At 48.7% G+C, this 19,692-nt stretch overlaps 1 protein-coding gene across 5 annotated transcripts in view; it reads right to left on the bottom strand.

The window, feature by feature from the left end:
- NXN (nucleoredoxin) overlaps positions 1-19,692 on the bottom strand; it is a 161,107-nt gene that overhangs the window by 7,840 nt on the left and 133,575 nt on the right. For all 5 annotated transcript variants that reach the window (XM_043903305.1, XM_043903304.1, XM_043903307.1 and 2 more), the window contains 4 exons: positions 17,242-17,359; positions 14,725-14,858; positions 14,122-14,222; positions 12,308-12,414 (listed from right to left, as the gene is read on the bottom strand). In XM_043903305.1, the coding sequence (XP_043759240.1) occupies positions 12,308-12,414; positions 14,122-14,222; positions 14,725-14,858; positions 17,242-17,359 (460 nt within the window). The remainder of the gene's footprint in view (positions 1-12,307; positions 12,415-14,121; positions 14,223-14,724; positions 14,859-17,241; positions 17,360-19,692) is intronic.

Raw genomic sequence — 19,692 nt, 5'->3', positions numbered from 1 at the left:
CTCCCCTCCTTACACTAATCAGCCACCTCCCCACCGGAGCTGATCGGAGCTAGATGGGCCAGGGAAAGCCAGAGCAATTTAATATTTATAGATTCCACAGCTTTGAGTCAGTAGTTTGCTTCACTGACATTTTACTTCTCTGTGGGGGGTGAGGAGGGGAGGGATGCTGAGGTACCAGAAACACAGCCGTGGTGTTTTGTAACCTGTGCGGTGGCCGGGGCGGCAGGCATGCAGGGGTGGGCCTGCCTTCAAAAGGAAAAACGAGTGCATTATGTTCACACCTATGAGAAGGAGAGGCTTGGCGTGTTGGAGAGCAGGTCCAGAGAGAAGCAGCCTCTGGGGACTGCCTTTCCCACCACACACATCATATACAAATGCATGTGGCCACAGCCAGAGCTTTTGAGGGCTTTCAGCATGTGCCCAGAGCACAAGAGACACGGGGCATCTTCAGCCTCATCTCATATCTGCTCGTCATCTCCCAGAGACCTGGGGCTCACATCAGGGGTCTCCCTATCCCGGATGGGGCTGGGCTTGAGTCAGCGGCCTGTAGGGGCCTGGGGCTGGGGCCCATGACATGAAGGGCCAGCTGGTTGCAGATGAACACCTCCCAGTGCCATGCCCCATTTCAAAAATGCTTTGGCAAAGTTGTTTAATCAGTTTCTGAAATTGGGCAATTTCTAGTGTTGGGTTAAACCAGGGCCCTGCCCGCTGCTATGATTAGACACAGCAGCAGGCTTGTTTGTAGCCCAGATGTGGGATGCTGGGTTGGTCTGTGGAGGGCAGGCAGGCAGGCAGGCACAGAGGATGGAGAAGGGAGAGAAAGTAAAATCCAAAGGCAGAGAGGCCTGCTTCCTGGTTTGGGGCTTTGGTTTCTCCAGGTGACTAATAGGCTTCTTTGTTACCATGGCTAAGGCCTGTCTCCAGTCCCTGCCAGTTGGGGTGGCGGGGAGGCACCAGGACAGCAAGGCAGGGACTCGAGCCCCCAGGTGACTATTGGGGGTTCCTCAGCCAATTCCATGGAGGAACAGCTCCCCTGGACCCTGGGTCTCCCCACCCCTCCCCAACAGCTATGCAAAAGCAAAGGCCCCTTGTATTTGGTGCTTTAAGCCCAAGATGACGAGGTTAGGTTGACTGTGGAGCACAAACAGAAAGTGACTTGGTACAGTGACCACAGATTTCAATCCAGAGAAGCCCACTTATAGTACATGGACTGGGAAAAAGAATTGACAAGCACCAGTTGCTTTCCCATCACTGACCAGATCTTGGGTTAGTTTGGCCCCAGAGCCCTAAGTGTGTACGCCTCTCTGGGGATGAACCAGCCAGAAGGAAGTTCACTCTCGCGGCATCTGCTCAGTGCTCCACCCAGCGTGGGGACCTCACCCTGGGATGTAAGACTATCCTCCTTCTGCCAATGGTCAAGTTGCCTACCCAAGGCCATCTGCCCAGTAAGTGGCCAAGTTGGGACAGGAAGCCTGGTCTGCTTGTTGGCAAACTGCTGCTCTTTCTACCAGGCCAATCTGCTGGCAGGGACTCTCAGCACTGTCGGTTGGAGGATGGTCATCCCCAAGGAGGAGCCGGGCAGGGCAGGGCACGCTCCTGCATCCATACCTTCTGCACCACCCACTTCCCTCTTCTCTGAGGCTGTGGGAGAAGGAGGCTGAGATACAATCATCTGAGGCTTCAAGAGAAGGAGGCTAAGATAGGATCACCTCTCCCCTTTCTCTCCCATTCACCCGCTTCCCCATCCAGCCCATCCTGCCTTCCCTGTTCCCCGGTCCCTTGAAGCAGGTTCCCTGAAGCAGAGACTTCCAAGGAGAAAATAGGGCAGAGCCTCTAATGGGAAACTTAAAGGGAATGGAAAATTTCTAATCGATGCCTTTGTACAAAATAACTTCCACACCAGCAAGGGGCTTCTCTGAAGGGACTAAAAAGGGAACAGTTCATCTCTGCTTCTCTTGATCGTGTCGTTTCCCAGCTGGGACAGTGTTGGGGAGGAGACTACAGTGAGGGTTCTAAGGAAGATGTAGGCAAGTCATTTACTTGCTCAGAGCCTCAGTTCCACACCATCAAATGGGGATAGTGGGAGTTTCCAATCTTACTTGGGTGTAGGAAGGAGTAAAAAGATGACAAGTAGAAAATGCTTTTGAGCAGGATATCTGGCACAAAGTACTCCATATATATCAGCTCTCATTATAACTAAGTCCATTATTATTATTATTATTATTATTAGTCATCCCTAGGTTGACCATTTGGCTCTTGAGAAGGGGTAGAAGACCGGTGCCGAGGACTTCCCTGGTGGTCCAGTGGTTATGATCCCACACTTTCACTGCCAGGGCCCAGGTTCAGTCCCTGGTTGAGGAACTAAGATTCTGCAAGCCGTGTGGTGTGGCCAAAAAATAGAAATAAATTGAAAAAGGAGAAGCCTTGCTTTAGTGATATAAACGGGAAACTCCACGCTGCCTGGAGGGAGTTTGCTCAAGAAACGGAAGATAGAGGTGAGATCAACACCACAGGGAGGGCTCCAGGATGGCGTGATGCTGCCACGTCTACAGATGGTGTTCTCTTACGTGCACCACCCCAAGCTTAACCTCTGGGCACAGAACACATACTTTACACTCCTAGAGAGGGCTTCAGGCCCAGGCCCCTCCCTGGGGAGCTTGGGTAGACCATGGCAGAGCCTCCGAATCCCCTTCACCATCTCCCTGAAAACCTAGAGAAGAAAGAAAAGGCCTAAGGAGCCGGCTCCATTCTGTTTCCTCCTGGGAGAAGCCGATTTGTGAGTATGTAAAACAATCTCAAAGTTGAATGTACTGAGACTGTCCCACTGTTGCATTTGGCTGCTTTTCTATCGCCAAAGAAAGGGAGTTTAGAAGGAGGTGGTGGGTCTGGGGGCAGCACCGTCGGTGGGTGGGAGAGGAGCTGGGCAGGGCTGTTTCTCTGCTTCTAGATGACCATGTGATCACAAAGATTGTTGGGACTGGGGAAGAGAAAGGCGAGGAAAAGCAGGCCCCAGGACAGGATAGAGCAGGTTAGGGCACGTGGCAGGACAAAAGGTTACATGATCACGGAAATACATGGTCATCATGAAGACTGTAGCAGGATGGAAAATGTTTGTAATATGTGGTTAAATCGAAAATACAGAATACACAGTGCTATGTGTACAATTACAACTGTGCAGAAATATGCTTGTAGACAGAGACCAAAAGGGACTCAGAAAAGTGAAAACAGTTGTGTGAGGAAGGCAGGAATGCGGGTGAGATAGATATACATTTTTCTTAAACTGTCTTATGATAAATTCATTCAAGTTAAATAAAAATCAAATAAGAACTGAAGGGCAGTAGGGGTGGGATGACAAATACAGACCATGCTTTGGCCACGTCCACCACCCATTCCGTTCATCACATCCCTCTTCTCTCTCCTGCTCCCCTAAATCTTCCCCTGCTGGTAGAGCTAATAAGGAAAGGAAGAAGGCAGCTAGTTTGGGAGGTGAAGCTCAGAAAAACCCAAGGGCGGTCAAAGGGATTAGGCTCACTTGAACTTGGCCAGAAGGCCCACGTGGCCATGTCAGGCGGCACAAAAAAGACTTGTTTTTGGCCCCACCACAAGGCATGCAGGATCTTAGTTCCCCAACTAGGGATCAAACCCATGCCCTCTACAGTGAAAGTGCAGAGTCTTAACCACTGGACTGCCAAGGAAGTCCCGAAGAAGACATTTAAAATGGCAGCATTCTTATAATATAGAAAAACCAGAAACAACCAAGAACCCACTGACAGTGGAACCAATAAACAGATAAACAGGCTCTAGTACAACAATGCACTTCATGGCACTGAAATAAACCAGATGTAAATATCAACAGGGATAAATCTCAAAAACATAATGTTTAGTGAGAAAAGCAAGCTGCAGAACACTATTACAGCATGTCAGCACTTAAGTACACTTCTACAAACACAGCCAGCACGACGCTACACTACTCATGGATTCACAGCCGCAGAGCAAGCATCTGAGGAAGACTCACACTGAATGGGTGATAGGGTCCCTGCTGGGCAGCCCCAGCACCCCAGGAAGAAGGAAGGGGCTCCGAGGAGGAGTGGAGGGAACCCAGCTTGGTGTGTGTTTAATGCTCCCATTCATTTCTATACTAAATATTGGAAGCCAAGGTGTCAATTCTAGGTGGTGGCCACAGGGGTGTTTGTTATATTATTCTTTGTCCTTTCCTGGTTTTTCTTTTTTTTTATGTTCTCAAAATGAAACAAGAGGAGCAGAGGAGAGCACTGAGGCTGCTCTGGAGGCCCCGAGGCAGCCCCCAGCCACCCTCCCCAGGCCCAGGGGGGCAGCTCCAGACAGCCTGCACCAGCCCTTTAAATCCTGAGACTTGCCTACAAATACAGCAGTGTCAGCCCCTTATCCTCGGTTCATCGAAAACCACAATGGGGACTTCCCTGGTGGCTCAGTGGTAAAGAATCTGCCTGCCGATGCAGGAGACGTGGGTTCGATCCCTGATCAGGGAAGATCCCACATGCCACAGGTCAACTAAGCCCGGGCACCACAACTATTGAGCCTGTGCTCTAGAGCCCACATGCTGCAAGTGCTGAAGCCTGAGCACCCTAGAGCCCATGCTCCACAACAAGAGAAGCCACCGCAAGGAGAAGCCTGCTCGCTGCAACCAAGAGGAGCCCCCACTCGCCGCAACTAGAGAAAAGCCTGCGAGGCAACAGAGACCCAGCACAGTCAAAAATTAAATAATAAAAAAGAAAACCACTATGGCTGAACGTTTCATTTTTATAGAAAATAGACACCGCCTCACATCCATTTTTTGAAAAGGGGCTTAGAAGGGAGAGAGAGAGAAGGGCAGGGAATGGGTGAGGAAGGTGGGGAAAAGGAAAAAGAGGAAAAGCTAGAGGATGAGGGTAAGGAACAAGACGGCAAGAGAGAAACAGAAGAACAACAGTTGCTGGGAAAGCGAGGGCCTCACACCAGGGCCTCTGGGTCTTCCTCGGACCCTTCTGCCGGCCCCAAAGTGGGAAGGGGAGGGGAGACAACAAAGCCAGCGAGGGCCCCTAACCCAGGAGAGAAGGCGCTCCGAGCCTCCATGCAGAGAACACGGTGTTCTCAACAGCCAGCGTTGGACAATGGCTAATGGGATTTGCCTTTCACCAAGTGTGTCCAAACCCTTTCCTTAGAAATGCATGTGTCAACAGCTTATAGGGCTACAAATTTCCTGGTCCGCACAAAATGCTGGGAGGAGGGAAGCCAACCCTGCTGCTCCCCAAGGCAAAGGAAGTAGGTGGAGGCCACATGCCAGGCCTTGGTGAACTCAGGCAGCCAGGGCTCAGGCTATAGCACCTGAGGGAAGAGCACCTAGCCCAGGAGCAGATGCCTCCTCAAGACCCAGACTCTCCCCGCAGCACCTGGATGGACACCTGAATGAAGTGGCAGCATCTTATGCAAGGCCTCCCTGGGATGCTGGGGGACACTCAGAATCCAGGGGTGCTCTGAGCCCAGCTCCCGAGGTGCCCAGAGGATTCTGGGTTCTCCTGCACAGTCTGAGCCTGTCCAAGTGACAGGGGAGCTCTGCCCTCATGGGCCTCAATATACAAAGTGACAGTCCGATCAAGTCGTCTGCGCACTGCCAGGCACGAAGACAGGCCAGGTGGAGGGGGTTCGGCTTGGGTGCAGGCAGTGGAAGATACCGGACTCCACGCTGTGAAAGAATCCTCATCAAGACATTCAAGAGGACACAGAAAGTGGGGTGAGAGCCCAGAACAAGTCAAGCAGGGAGCAGGAGCTCTCCCAGACACAGCCCTGTGGATCTGCTGAACCAGACAGTCGGTGGAACACTCCAAGGACTCTGTGCGTGTGTGGAGTGTATGGTATGGATTGTGCACATTGTGATACTGTAACATAATAAGGCGTGTATATCTGGCCTTGACCCCCAGATCCTGGCACAGAGCTCCTAAAACTCTTACGATTTCCTGACTGAAAGGGGTAATAGGAACATCTTTTGTTATAATATTTGGTCTTAGTCCCAGATCCTGACACAAGAGTTCCCAAGACCCTTGCAATTGAAGGAAAGAGCCTCTTTTGGGATGCTAAGATGATGGGTGTGGGTCACCAGAGAGACAAGGTTAGAAGGTTGGAATTTTAAGATCCACCCCCGGACCTCAACATCTGGGGAAGGGAGAAGAGCTGGAGGTTGAGTGAATCACTGGTTGCCAGTGATTTAAGCACTCATGCCTACATGGTGAGACCTCCATAAAGGCCCCTCAGTGATGGGGTACAGAGAGCTTCCAGGTCGGTGAACAGTGGAGGTGTTGGGAGGGTGAGGCACCTGGAGAGGACATGGGAGCTGTAATGGAGCAAGAAAGAAGAAAGGAGACGGGCAGACGCACAGACATTCCAAGTTACAGACCTGACGATATAACAGATGGTTTCACAGTGGATAGGAGGGAGACAGGGCGTTCAGGAGAATTCCACACTCCCACTAAAGCAGGTCTACTAAGGAGAGAGACACACAGCCGGGGTGGGGGGTAGGCTGGGCCATGGAAGATGCCAACAGGGAGGAAAGCGATGGCCCTGGGACCTCAGGTCTCCAGCCAACCACCCTTCCACATCCCCGTTACTCTGTTCCTGGGCCAGCCTGTGCAAGGGTACAAAGGCATCTTCTCAGTAACCCCACCCCCAAGACCCCTAGAACAAGTCATGGATTTTCTCTTCTATATATCTATATGAAGTAGAGAAGTATATATATATTTTAATTTTGTATTTTGGTAGTCAAAGGCAGTGGGATGTTGACAGATAAGATTCCAGGAAGATGCGGCACAAGAATTTACTAACATGTGCTTCTACTAAGCTACAGGACCCTTAATGTTCAGGGGACCCCAAAAATGCCATGAAGCTAAAGTGACCCTGTGAGGCTGGAGCTGGACACGGGGATGCAGAGGCTGCCTGCATTCTCTTAGGTCCAGCGACCCTGGAGCCTGAGGGAGTGGCCTCTCTCTCCCCACAGGCAGGCCTGTCACGAGCCACAGCCTGAGGCCTGGCTGCAGTGGGAGCACAATGAATTCATCAGAAATCCCAGGGGATAATGTGCCTCTAACGAGACTCTTGAGAGTCCCTGGAACTGCAAGGAGAGCAGACCAATTGATCCTGAAGGAAATCAACCCTGAATATTCATTGGAAGGACTGATGCTGAAACTCCAATACTTTGGCCACCTGATGCGAAGAACCAATTCATTAGCAAAGACCCTGATGCTGGGAAAGATTGAAGGCAAATGGAGAAGAGGGTGGCAGAGAGGCAGATGGTTAGACAGCATAACTAACTCAATGGACATGAACTTGAGCAAACTCCAGAAGATAGTGGAGGACAGGGAAGCCTGGCGTGCTGCAGTCCACAGGGTTGCCAAGAGTTGGACAAGACTGATCGACTGAACAACAACAACAAACGATGTGCCTCTGGGATTTCTCTTCCAGTCTAGCTTAAATGTCACTACTGCACTGATTTTCCTTTAATTAAAAATTTCCAAAAGCTCCAAAGAGCCAAGTTCAAGGACCACAGCCTGGTGCTCACCAGCCTTATCACTCAGTCTCCCTATAGTACACCATGGACATCCTACTCTGGCCTTTGGCCTGGAATGTCCCAAACCCTCTACCTAAATCCCAGATATTCTGTAAGGCCCTGCTCAAGAGTCACCTCCTCCAGGAAACCTTCCTGGCTCAAGAGTCCCAAGCCAGAGTCTCCTGTGAACTTAGATTATTCCATTGTGAGGCCCTCCATTAAATGCTGCCTTGAGAAGGATCCTGTGAGGCTCTTTCACATTCTTGTCTCAATGTGCTTTACTGCATTTCTGGCGAGATAGGGCCAGAGTCGGACAGATAGGGTGAACCAGCAGTGTCAGACAGGCTGCTTACAGAAATGAATCCTAAGGCCCAGCCAAAGAGGCCAATGATCAAGTGAGCAGTCGGCACAAAACGCTCTGCTGGGGGAGAACCCAAGAGTGAGGAAGGAGGAGGTGGGGAGCTGGGAAAGCAGGCAGGTCCAAGCTGAAGACAGACTTCTGCAGACGGCAGGGCAAGCACTCCACGGAGCCAGCAGACGAGGAGCAGTGGGACGGGCCAGTGCAGAGCTGGGTTCTTTTGTGTGGCTGCCCGGCCGCTGCTTGCCTGGGCGCAGGGCCTCTCCAGATCAGCTTTCTGATCCTCAGATGAGGGCTCCTTAAAGTCTGGGAACCACATATGTGCTTATCCACACACTGCCAGGCCTTAAGAGGCTGAGCCAAATGAATGCATCTCTGAAAATGCTCCTTTCTCTTCCTGCTCATTTGTGGTCACCCGCGTGCTGGCTGTCTGGACCACACCTAACAACCAGGGCTCTGACCGCTGTTCTATTTGTATGTTGACAGCTGGAGGAGTCGAAAGGAGAGTTCCCTTCTCTGCTCTCGGAAGGCAGACAGAAAACAATCAATTTTTTCATGCCCTGCCAACATGTGATGGAAGGGCACCTTCCAGCCTCAGTTGTGAATCTAAAACTAGCGTGGAATCTCACAGGCCTTGTGATCTCTCCTGAAGGAGACTGCTATTCTGTGTCTCCCCCACTACCAAGGGCCCCAAGAAGCATCTCATGGAGCAAAGGGAGAGGAGAGACCCCCACCCTCAAACTGGCTGTGCATGATATAGACCATCCTTGGGTAATTTATTACTTTCCGGTGATCTCAGGGCCTTCGTATCTACCACTAAGAATAGGATCTGCACCTCACTGGCCTCTGCATCCAAGAAAGGGCAACTCCCTTCCTCAGAGAAGAAAAAGCTTAGGCTTCACGGAGGACCTGTGCCTGGAAAGAAGATGAGAGCCCACCTGATGGACCAGAGTGGCCAAGCGAGGCCCTGGACGCACTCTGCTATATGGGGTGAGTTTGGTTTCCTGAGTCGTCATCAAAGTGTCACCTATCTGACCAACACATTCTAGTTCTTCAAAAGACATCACCCTACTGAGGTTATTTCCCAAAGTGGATCTCATCTTGTCCACTCCAGGGCAGCACTGGGATAACCTTCCGGTTTTTTATTTCCCACCAAATTCAGTGTATAGTAGTAGTGGTAAGTCGAAACTCAAGAAATAGAAACCTATCCATTTAAATCTACTTCACCTTTTTTTCCAAAAAGGATTTGAGGCAGTTTAAAAAGTGAATGATATAATTCAATAAAAAACAGATGAAAACTGAGATCTCCCTGATGGTCCAGCAGCTAAGACTCCATGCTCTCAATGCAAGGGGCCTGGGTTTGATCCCTGGTCAGGGAACTAGTTCCCACATGCTACAACTAAGCGTTTGCACACCACAACTAAGACCTGGTGCAACCAAATAAATAAACAAAATATTTTTTAAACAGATGAAAACATCCCACTGAAAAGAGAACAAGGCAGGAAGAGAAAACAAAGCTAGGATCTAGGGCATGCAGAGAAATTGTCAGCTTTGCCAAACTGCTAACCGTGGTTACAAATTCAGTTCTGAGTTTTCTTGGGGCTAAAGCAAGGAAAGAACTGTGGTCTGTGAGGAAATCCAAAGTATACAGAAGATGAGAGAAAAAACAAAAATGTACCTCCAACTGCAAAGAAGTCCAGTTTCTGCTAGGTGCTATAGGGTAACTTCCTGAACATAAATTCCTACAAGTGGGATTTTGAAATCAAAGGTTTTGTAGATTTTTTAAGGCCTCTGGTGTGCATCGCCAATCTCTCCTGGAAATTTTGTCCTGATTAGATTCCTCCTAGCAGCCTGCTCTCTTCCCTACACTGGGGATTATCCTTTTTTGGAGAGTAGAGTTCTTTGCAAATGTAACAGGTACAAATTCAGTGTTTTCATCTGTAAATCGTGAATTAAAATTATCCTGAATATTTTTCTTATCCATTCTGACAATAAGCATCAGCTGAATTGCCCACCTCATATCCTATATATACATATTTTTAATTGAATTGTTTCTCTCTCTTTTTTTGGACTGACGCTGAAGCTGAAGCTCCAATACTTTGGCCACCTGATGCAAAGAGTTGACTCGCTGGAAAAGACCCTGATGCTAGGAAAGATTGAGGGCAGCAGGAGAAGGGGGCGATAGAGGATGAGATGGTTGGATGGCATCGTTGACTCAACGGACATGAGTTTGAGCAAACTCCGAGAGATAGTAAAGCACAGGGAAGCCTGGCGTCCTGCAGTCCATGGAGTCGCAAAGTGTCAGACATGACTGAGTGACTGAACAAATCTGGGAAGGGCTCTTTTTCCTATAAAGAAAATAGATTCTTTGCCATATTGTTAGTTGCCTTTCTGATAGCAAGTTTTCGGACATCCAAAACTTCATCTTTTTTAGGTTGTAAAATAAAAGATTTTCCCCTTTCTCCCTAAGTCAGTCAGTTAAATATTAAGTGCCTACTCTGTACCCAACACTGAGACGTCCCAATTTTACTGAAAAAAAGATAAAGTAACTTGCTCAAGGTCAGTCAGCAGTAGGGGAGTGCCTTCAGCAAATACTTGTTGAATGAATGAATAAGTGAATTGAGAGACATGCAGTTTTACTTATCCCCACCAAGTGGCAATTTAACCCTCTGTTTAAGTACCACTGGTCTAGGGTCACCCCTTATCTCAAGAAATACTGCTTCTCCGCCAAAGCACACATGTTTTAAGTCTCTCTGCAAGCAGAGTGCTGGAAGGAAATACACCTGCACCACCTCCTTTAAATTAACCAACTGGTACCCATCCTGCTGGAATAGTAAACCCTGTCACGTCACTACACTTCTGTTTGGAAGGAAAACTGCTTTCATCTTTTTAATTACTAGGAGACCTAAAGCTCCAACATTCTCAAAGGATTCTCAAGGATTAACAGACCTCGACTTAATGCCCAAAGTGCAGAGCCTGGACAAGCAGCACTGGCATCACCTGGGGTCTTGCTAGAAAGGCAGGATCTCTGCCACACCCCAGAACCACTGAATCCGAATCTGCATCTTCACAAAAGCCCCAGGGAGTTCTTATGCACATTTGAAATTGAGAATCATTTAACTTATTTACTTTTTGCCACACCGAAGGGCATATGGGATCTTAGTTTCCCAACCAGGGAATAAACCTGAGCCCCCTGCAGTGCAAACATGGAGTCTTAACCACTGGACCACCAGAGAAGTCCCAGGAATCACCAGTTTTAGATGAAATATGAATTTCTTGAAACTAGCTCCTAACAAAGCAATATGCTTACTCTGAGTGGTGAAGAAAAAAGGTTAAAGAACCTTAAAAGTTCCCCCACAAGCTGTGGAGTTTGTGGGTAGATCTTGGTTTGTCTCTTTTTTTTCCCACTCCCTATAAAACAAGGAATACTGAGAACTCAAATATTAGCTGTTAACTGTCTAGGGCTGACACAGGATCTGGTACCACTAATACAAACAGAATGAATTTAACTCTTAACAGGCCACGAAGGAAAAACCCAGCTAGGTGAAGGCTTGCTGTTTAGTTGCTCAATTGTGTCTGACTTTGCAACCCCAAGGACTGCAGCACACCAGGCTTCTCTGTCCTATACCATCTTCTGGAGTTTGCTCAAGCTCATGTCCATTGGGTCAATGATGCCATCCAGCCGTCGTCCTCTGTCACCCCCTTCTCCTCCTGCCCTCAATCTTTCCCAGCATCAGGGTCTTTTCCAGTGAGCTGGGTGAAGGCTGGGAAAGAGGTATTCATATAACAAAGAATAAAAATGCAGATTATCTCAAACTAGTAATCATTATTTCTGAAAACACCATGATCAGTACTTCAAGTCCAAGTTTTCAGCACTCTCAGGAAATCTGTTCTCTCACCTACAAGGCAGTACCCCCTCCTCAGCCTTTACTCTGAGGCTTCAGGAATGGTGATAAGTACCGGACCTGCTTTATTCTATTCATGCTCCCAGCAACTCTTTGTGGTAATTTATCATCTGCATTTTGCAGATGAGGAAACTGAGGCTCAAAGAACCTGAGTGACGGAACCAAAGGTCACTCTCAGGTCTGTTGACAGGTTTTGACCTGGTCACTTGGGTGTGTGAGCTCTGTAGCCCAAGCATGTCAGAACCCACTAGGCTAGGTGGTGAGAAGTAGCTGTCTCACCCAGACAGGCACTTTTTTTTTTTAAACAAAAAATGGCTTTAATGAGGTATAATCTACATACCACAAAACCCACCGCATATTTTTAAGATGCTGAAGAATGTGAACATTCATGGAAATAAAGATGTTCTTTTCCCTCCAGAAGGAAAGCCAAAGAGGTGGTGAACCCAGATGAGCCGGATTCCAAGGAGCCCCGGAGTCGGGAACGCCTACCTTGGATTCCATACAGCCGGTTGAGGCGCGACCGCCGGGCCTCGTCGGTGTAGGGGACAGCGAGCCACGGCATCTCACTGAAGTACTGTTTGAATGAGTCCTCAGACCTACAGAGACGCATGCACAGAGACAAAGCTCTGTTACTCCTCAAGGCACCACCACGGGGTCCTCCTCGCCTCCCACCATGTTGCGTCCAGGGCCCTACAGACGCCCCAACTTCTAATCATTGTGCTCCCCGGACGCCAGGCTGTGGAAGGACCGACCCAGTGCACAAGGCTCCACACAACAGGTGCACGCCAGGCTGAAACGCCAGGCGTTTCAACAGACTGCTCCTCTGCAGCCCACCCATTCAATTCATGCTCAGCTTTTTTTTCTCAACATGGACAGGTCTTCCTTTAATTAGGAGCCTAGATGTTCAGACACCTCCTTCCCTGTAATACTTGTAATCTGTGCATGTAACTGTGATATGCACACAACACTTTTAATCAAGCCTACACCTATGGTTCCATGTCTCAGAAACTCTAAGAGTGGTAAATCTAATTAAGTGATAGAAGCAGATCAGAGATCTGTGGGGCTGGAATTTGGCGGCAACTGAGAAAAGGCACAGGAGTTTTTTTTTTTTTTTTTTTTTTGAGAATTAAAAAAAAATTGGCTGCACCCCGTTGCATATGGGACCTTAGTTCCCTGACCAGGGTTTGAACCCACACCCGTTGCATTAGAAGGAGGATTCTTAACCACAGGGGAATCCCACAAGGGATTCTTTTCATTGATGGGAATGTTCTATATCTTCACTGTGTTGGTGACACAGGTACATACATTAGTCAAAATTCACTGAACTGTATACCTAGAATGCATGTATTTTACTGTATGTAAATTATACTTCAATAAAGTTGATGTTGTTAATTTATTTTTATTTTTAAAAAATTTTTATTTTTTTGGTGGTGCAGCTTGTGGGATCTGAGTTCCTCAACCAGGGATTGAACCAGGGCCCGTGGCAGTGAGAGCACAGAGTCCTAACCACTGGACCACTGGGGAATTCCCAAGTTGATGTTTTTTTTTAAGCTTTAATAAGCCCTGTGACATAGCTTCAAGCTTGCCCTAGGGAGCAGAGGGGTGGGCTCAGAGGCCAATACAACTGAGCATAGCATCATACAGGCATCAGGGATACAGCAGTGCATACAAGGCCCTCAGTGTGTTGGCATCTCAGCGATTCTTCTGTGAATAGGAAGTCTGGTGGCTTGGTCTGAACTGGGGCTGGAATTCTGAGATGAAGGAAGGTCAGTGATGAGTAAAGTTGGCGAGAAGGCAAGAAACAGAGGAAATTGAGGCTAAAAGGCCCTGACATACTCTGGGAAGAAAGTCTGCTCTTCTTGTTTTGTGGGGAGCCCCCAGAAAAAGCATGTGGCCAGAGCTAAGAAAAATGAATGTAGAGCCAGCTAAGACAGGTGTCATATTCCATTAGTCTCTGGCTCTTTTCTTTCCATCCTTCTTCTTCCATATCTGCTCACCACCATCCAAAAAGCTGAACCAACCAGAAAAAAAATGCATCCTAATCTCCAATGCCCCAGGCCAGAATAAGGATGTCCCTTAATACTGACAGCAAGAATGGGTTTTCCTTGGCTCCCCTTTAGACAATTACATGATTGAACATGAAATACATCTGCCTTTCTGCCAATCATCCCAGAGAGGTCTTCCCCACGCTCTAGCCCCAAGTTCTCTGCTACAGAGCATGTAAGCCAAGAGCCATCCATCCACCTGTGGAAAAGGGGGAGACGCACCGCCACCCCGTCCGCCAACCTGTCAGCACACGTTACCTGTCCGCACTAACAAAGATGATCTCGAATTTCTGGCCTGCCTCCTTGATCTTCCGGTAGGACTCCACCAGGACCCGGGTGAGGCTTCGGCAGGGTGGACACTGCAAGAAATGAGTGGGAGCCTGTGGCCTCCATCCTGCCTTCTCCTGCCCCAGTCCCAGTCACCTGCCAGCAGAGGCCGGTTCCGCAAGATCCACACGGGATGTGGATCGCATTTCCAGTTTATGGAAGAGGCAGAAATAAACGTGCCTCTTGTGATGGTGAGCATCTGGGGCCAGTGGGCAGCTGTTAAAACAAATCCCCGAAGGGAACGTGGGGAGCCTCATCAGAATGGGTTAGGAGGACCCCCCTTTTTATTTATGTATTTTTAGGGGGAAGGACCTTCCTTTTAGGCCAGTCCAAAGAAGTCCTTTTCTTGCTGCTATTGTCATTTATAACAGCAAGCACTGGAAGCATGCCAGCAATGCACGAGGCCTAGGAGAGAGCAGGAATGCCAGGAAATGACACCTGAGCAGTCGCACCTCCAGAAGCCAACCCCAGCTAGTCTCGGTGGCGACATCACTGCTCCCTTCTGTCTGGATGAAAGAGGGACCCAGCACTCACCCAGTGTGCGGAGAAATAGACTCCCACGTGAGACCCCTCCAGGCTGCTGCTCTCCAGGGACTGCCCGTTATTTCTAAGCAAGGGCCCTGCAATGACTTCCCTGAAGGGTTTAGGTCCCCAGGGGAATTCCAGACCTGAAACAGGCAACATACAACGAGAATGTTAAGACTCTTCCTTGGGGCCTCCAACCCAAGAGGCTTCCAGGATGCAGAGCGCGACAACTTTATCACCAAATGGTATTGGCTAACATATCCATAGGACTGGCAGCTAAAGCAAGAATAAAAGCAGGACTCATTCACGGCAGAGCCCTACCTACCCTCAAAGCCATGGTTCCTGAACCTGGAGGGTCACAGGACCCATCTCCTGGGGAGCTTTTGAAAAGTACAGAAGCCAAGGTTACCCGCCACCCCCTATCCCACCCCTATCTCAGGATCCTGGGGCAGGGGTGAAGATGCACATCCAAAGCAAGGCCAAACGATTCCCCAAGTAACTGTGATGATGGGACAGTTGGGGAATCACTGCCTTGGCTATTAACCAAGTATGCATGCGTGCTCAGTCACTGAGTCACGTCCGACTCTTTGCGACTCCATGGACTGTAGCCCACCAGGCTCCATTGTCCACAGGATTTTCCCAGGCAAGAGTACTGGAGCGGGTTGCCATTTCCTTCTCCAGGGGATCTTTCTGACCCAGGGATAGAACCCCCATCTCCTGCATTGGCAGGCAGATTCTTTACCACTGATGCACCAGGGAAGCCCATTAACTGTGAATTTCTTCAATTCCAACCCTGGACTCTCAGTGGCTCCCAACTTTACATTTTAGAATCAGCCAGGGAATTTTAAAATCTGATGCTCCTGGGTCCCACCTCCAGAGATTCTGATTCAGCTGGTCTGGGTTGGGGCCCAGGGAACCAAGTGAGAGGAGAATTTCAGTCTAGTGAAAGGAAAGTGCAAAACCACTCGACCCAGATGGTTGACATTCTGATGACACATAAGCCCCAGGCAGGAAGAGCACGCAATATGCTCCCCGCTCAACAGAACAGCGTTTTCTCACAGGGTGGTCCAGAGACCACTGGCTCAAAATCGCCTGGAGTGGGTGGGGAGCGGGAGGGAGAAGCAGATCCTGGCTGGAAAAGCAGGTGGCTGATTCCACCCTGAAACACATGGAATAGAAAATCTCTGGGGGTGGGGCTGGGGAAGCTGGGTTTTTAACAAGCTTCAGAGTGGGGGGGGCGGGGCGCGGGCGGTGGGGCGCGCGTGCGTGCCTGTGTGTTTACACTCAAAAGACAGAGACTTGGTTCTATTGTACCTGCCCTGGTTTTTACTGAGGGCAATTGTTTGAAGAAGATGAAATTTTTACTGGGAAAATTTGTGATCAGGGCTGAACTCTGTAATTGGATGAGTAAGTGAGGGACAGAAGATCTGATAGCCTTTGTATGACTCCAGTGCCCAGAGGAAAGAAACAGGCCCTGGACAGCCTCTGAGCAAGGTGACGCGAGTCACCCAGAAATGGCCATCCACCCAGCCGGTCAGGAAAACCAAGGCTTAGGATTTGGGCAACACCAAGGAACGAGGCTTCCCTGATGGCTCAGATGGTAAAGAATCTGTCTGCAATGCAGGAGACCCGGGTTCGATCCCTGGGTCAGGAAGATCCCCTGGAGAGGGGAATGACAACTGATACCAGTATTCTTGCATGGATAATTCCACGAGGAGCCTGGTGGGCTACAGTCCATGGGGTTGCAAAGAGCTGAACTCAACTGAGTGACTAACACTTTACTTTTACTTTTTCACTTCAAGAAATGAGGGGCACTAGGGCCAGGAGAGCAACATGGAGACTGCAACTTTGCTATGGTAATATATATATTTTTAATTTATTTATTTTTAATTGAAGGATAACTACTTTACAAGATTGGTTTGATTTCTGCCATATATCAACATGAATTAGCCATATGTATACATATGTTCCCTCCCTCTTGAGCCTCCCTCCCACCTCACACCCTTTTCCACCCCGCTCTAGGTTCTTACAGAGCCTCAGTTTGAGTTCCCCGAGTCATACAGAAAATTTCCATTGGCTATCTATTTTACATATGATAGTGTATATGCTTCCATGCTACTCTCTCCATTCATATCATCCTCTCCTTCCTCCCCTGCTACGGTAATATTTTCAAGAGAAAAAAAAACAAACCCCAAACCACACAGGCTGCCTCTGATTGTGGAGGTGAGAGCTGCTGCTGAAACAGCAATAGAAGTCAGTAGCTGGGCTCAAGCTGCTTCTCAACGTCCTCCTCAGTCCTCAAAGCTAAACTTCCTTTTTCAGATTCCTTCTCCTTTGGCCCATGAATTAAAGCTCCCATGAGGGACATTCTGATCTCTGTAAAAACCTTAACCATGACCTGGAGAATACTATAATTTCATCAAGACAATATTCTCTAGCCAAATAACCCCGTACTCATGTATTTCCTTTTTACGCTCTCTACCAAAAGGGAGGAGGACAGGGTGGGGGGACACGGCAAGGTCTTACCCTCTGGGTCATCGCGGATCACCAGCAGCCCGTTCCTGCACACGACCTTCCCGGAAGTGGCGTCTAAGAATATGAGCGATGGAATGTTGGAAATTCGGTATTTGTTCCAAAGTTTAAGCTGTGAGAAGAAAAGTTAAAGAAGGTGGTTAAATTCAAAATGGCAGAGTTCTTTGGAGCCTCCTGAAGGGTAGACAGGCTGGAAAACATGAAGGTACAGATAAATGAGTTACTGACTAAGAGCAGGGCAAAAGGGACAAGAGAAGCTCCAATCCCACTTATCCCTGAGGTCTGAGACAGTGGAGGGGACCCTGGGTCTGAGTCCCAACCAGGCTCAAGTCACAGCAGACGCCAACAGAGGACCACACTTGTCCTGGTGGTCTTTTCGCTCCTACCTCCCCGACAGGCACTGTCTCTAAGAAGCATAATGAAGATGGATCAGGCATTTTTCACACACAATCAGATATCCACCAGGTGGTTGAGGCAGGAAGCGGGGCTTTTTATTGGCGACTCTCCACCTGATCAGCAGGCAGGTGCTGGACTGCGTCCCCTTGGCCCCAAGGGAGAAGGGACAAGGGTATCCAATAGGTGACCAATACTGAAATCAGCCTCTCTCCCCACTTCACCAGGTCCCTGCAGAGGGACTATCGGTAGTTGCTCTAAGCGTGTGCCACTCGGCCTGCGAACACCTCAGCCAGCCCCAACCCTCAGTTCCCCGTGCCACTCAAAACAACCCCTGGTCCTTGGCAGGTTCCTGCGGTCAGCGGTGCCAACTGTCAGAGGGCCAAGGTCGAAGAGGACCGAGGCTGAGAAAGCATGAAGGCGACAGCCCAGGGCTAGCAGCCCAGCGTGTGCTGGATCTTTGGTAAGCCCCCAGACGTCTGGGTGGACGCTGCTCAGATGAGCAGCCAGGTACTCTGAAACTGGACTGCCAAGTCCAGAAAATGACATAATGAAACGAAACATCAAACGTAACAGTGCACCTCCAGAGAAGAAAGAAACAAGGGGAGACCGCAGGATGGCCCACCGGTGAGTCACCTGCAAGCCTCCCTCTGGGGATCTGGGGCCCAGACAGGAGGGCTGGCTGTGTGGGTGCTGGCAGAACAGGGCGTGGAGGTGTCAAGGGAAATGGGCATCAGCCACACACAGCAGACGGAAAGGCGTGTGTGGCTGTGATCATTGTTTTCAACTCAGTCCCAAGCAGCCAGGGAGTCAGGCAGAGTATCTATCGGACAAGAAATGGGAGGGTTCCCCTGCCTGTGGAGACCTGGGTCTTGGCAGGAAGTGTTGTAGGACCCCACCTTTAACTGGGTGGGCCCCCATTAAGGCTGCATGTTTTTCCCAGCCCCACATTTCCAATGGGCACCCCAAACCAGCCAGGATTTCCGATCAAGAGTGACTCTGCACACACAATTTTCAGTGACTGATTTTGCACCATCTTGAGAATCCTGATACAGGATTCAGAAGAAACATTCTGAGAGGCTCAACAACAAAACAAGACCTTTCTACCGTTGGTTTCAGGTTTATAAATTTGCTCGTACCAGGATCCAGTCAGATTAATAAAAAAAAAGAGAGAGAGAAAGAGGAGAGGGGTGGGGATTAAAATAATCAGATTTTTCTGATTTAAAAAGGAATTATTGGGGGAGAAAAGTAACTATGTAAGAAGATGGGACACACAGACAGATAAATTGAGATAAAAATCACCAATGACTCATCATTTATGAAAGCTTAGACGATTTTATATTTCCACCAATGGTAAATCAGAGCACCCATTTCCTGGTACTCTCACCAACTGTTATCACTAGCATTGGTTTTTTTTTTTTTTCAATTGGATAGGAAAAAAACACAATGCCTCATTTTTTTTGCTCATCTTTATTATACTTACTGATGTTTAGGAGATATACATATATCTCACAGTTATAAATACACTGCTTTTCCCGATACGTGTTTTTTTACAAGAGTGCTGAAATTCATTCAACAGATATTATCTGAGCACCTACTATGTGCCAGCCCTGGTCTAAGCACAAGGGATACAAGAATAAACAAAGCAGGGACATATCCCTGACTTGTGGTCCAGTGGTCTAGTGGTTTAGAATCCATCTGGCAATGCAGGGGCCACAAGTCTGACCCCTTGGTCCGGGAAAGTAAAATCTCACATGCCACAGAGCAACTAAGCCTGCACGTTACAACTAGAGAGCCCACATGTTGCAACGAAGGTCCTGTGTGCTGCAACTAAGACCCGATGCAGCTACAACATAATATGAATATATATATTATATGAATATAATTTCAAGCACTTATAGGTAACGCTGGGTGGAGCAGTACACGTTTTAGTGAGTGCTCTGGAAGGAATCTTTGAAGAACTGGCATTTGAGCACAGACCTCAGTAATAGCATGAAAAAGTCATGTGCAAATGGGGGAAGGCTGAATGGGGAAGGCAAGAGTGGATGCAGC

The sequence above is a fragment of the Cervus elaphus genome, chromosome 5, assembly GCF_910594005.1.
Source record: "Cervus elaphus chromosome 5, mCerEla1.1, whole genome shotgun sequence".
Lineage (NCBI taxonomy): Eukaryota > Metazoa > Chordata > Mammalia > Artiodactyla > Cervidae > Cervus > Cervus elaphus.
This window is presented reverse-complemented; position numbering and strand designations above follow the sequence as displayed.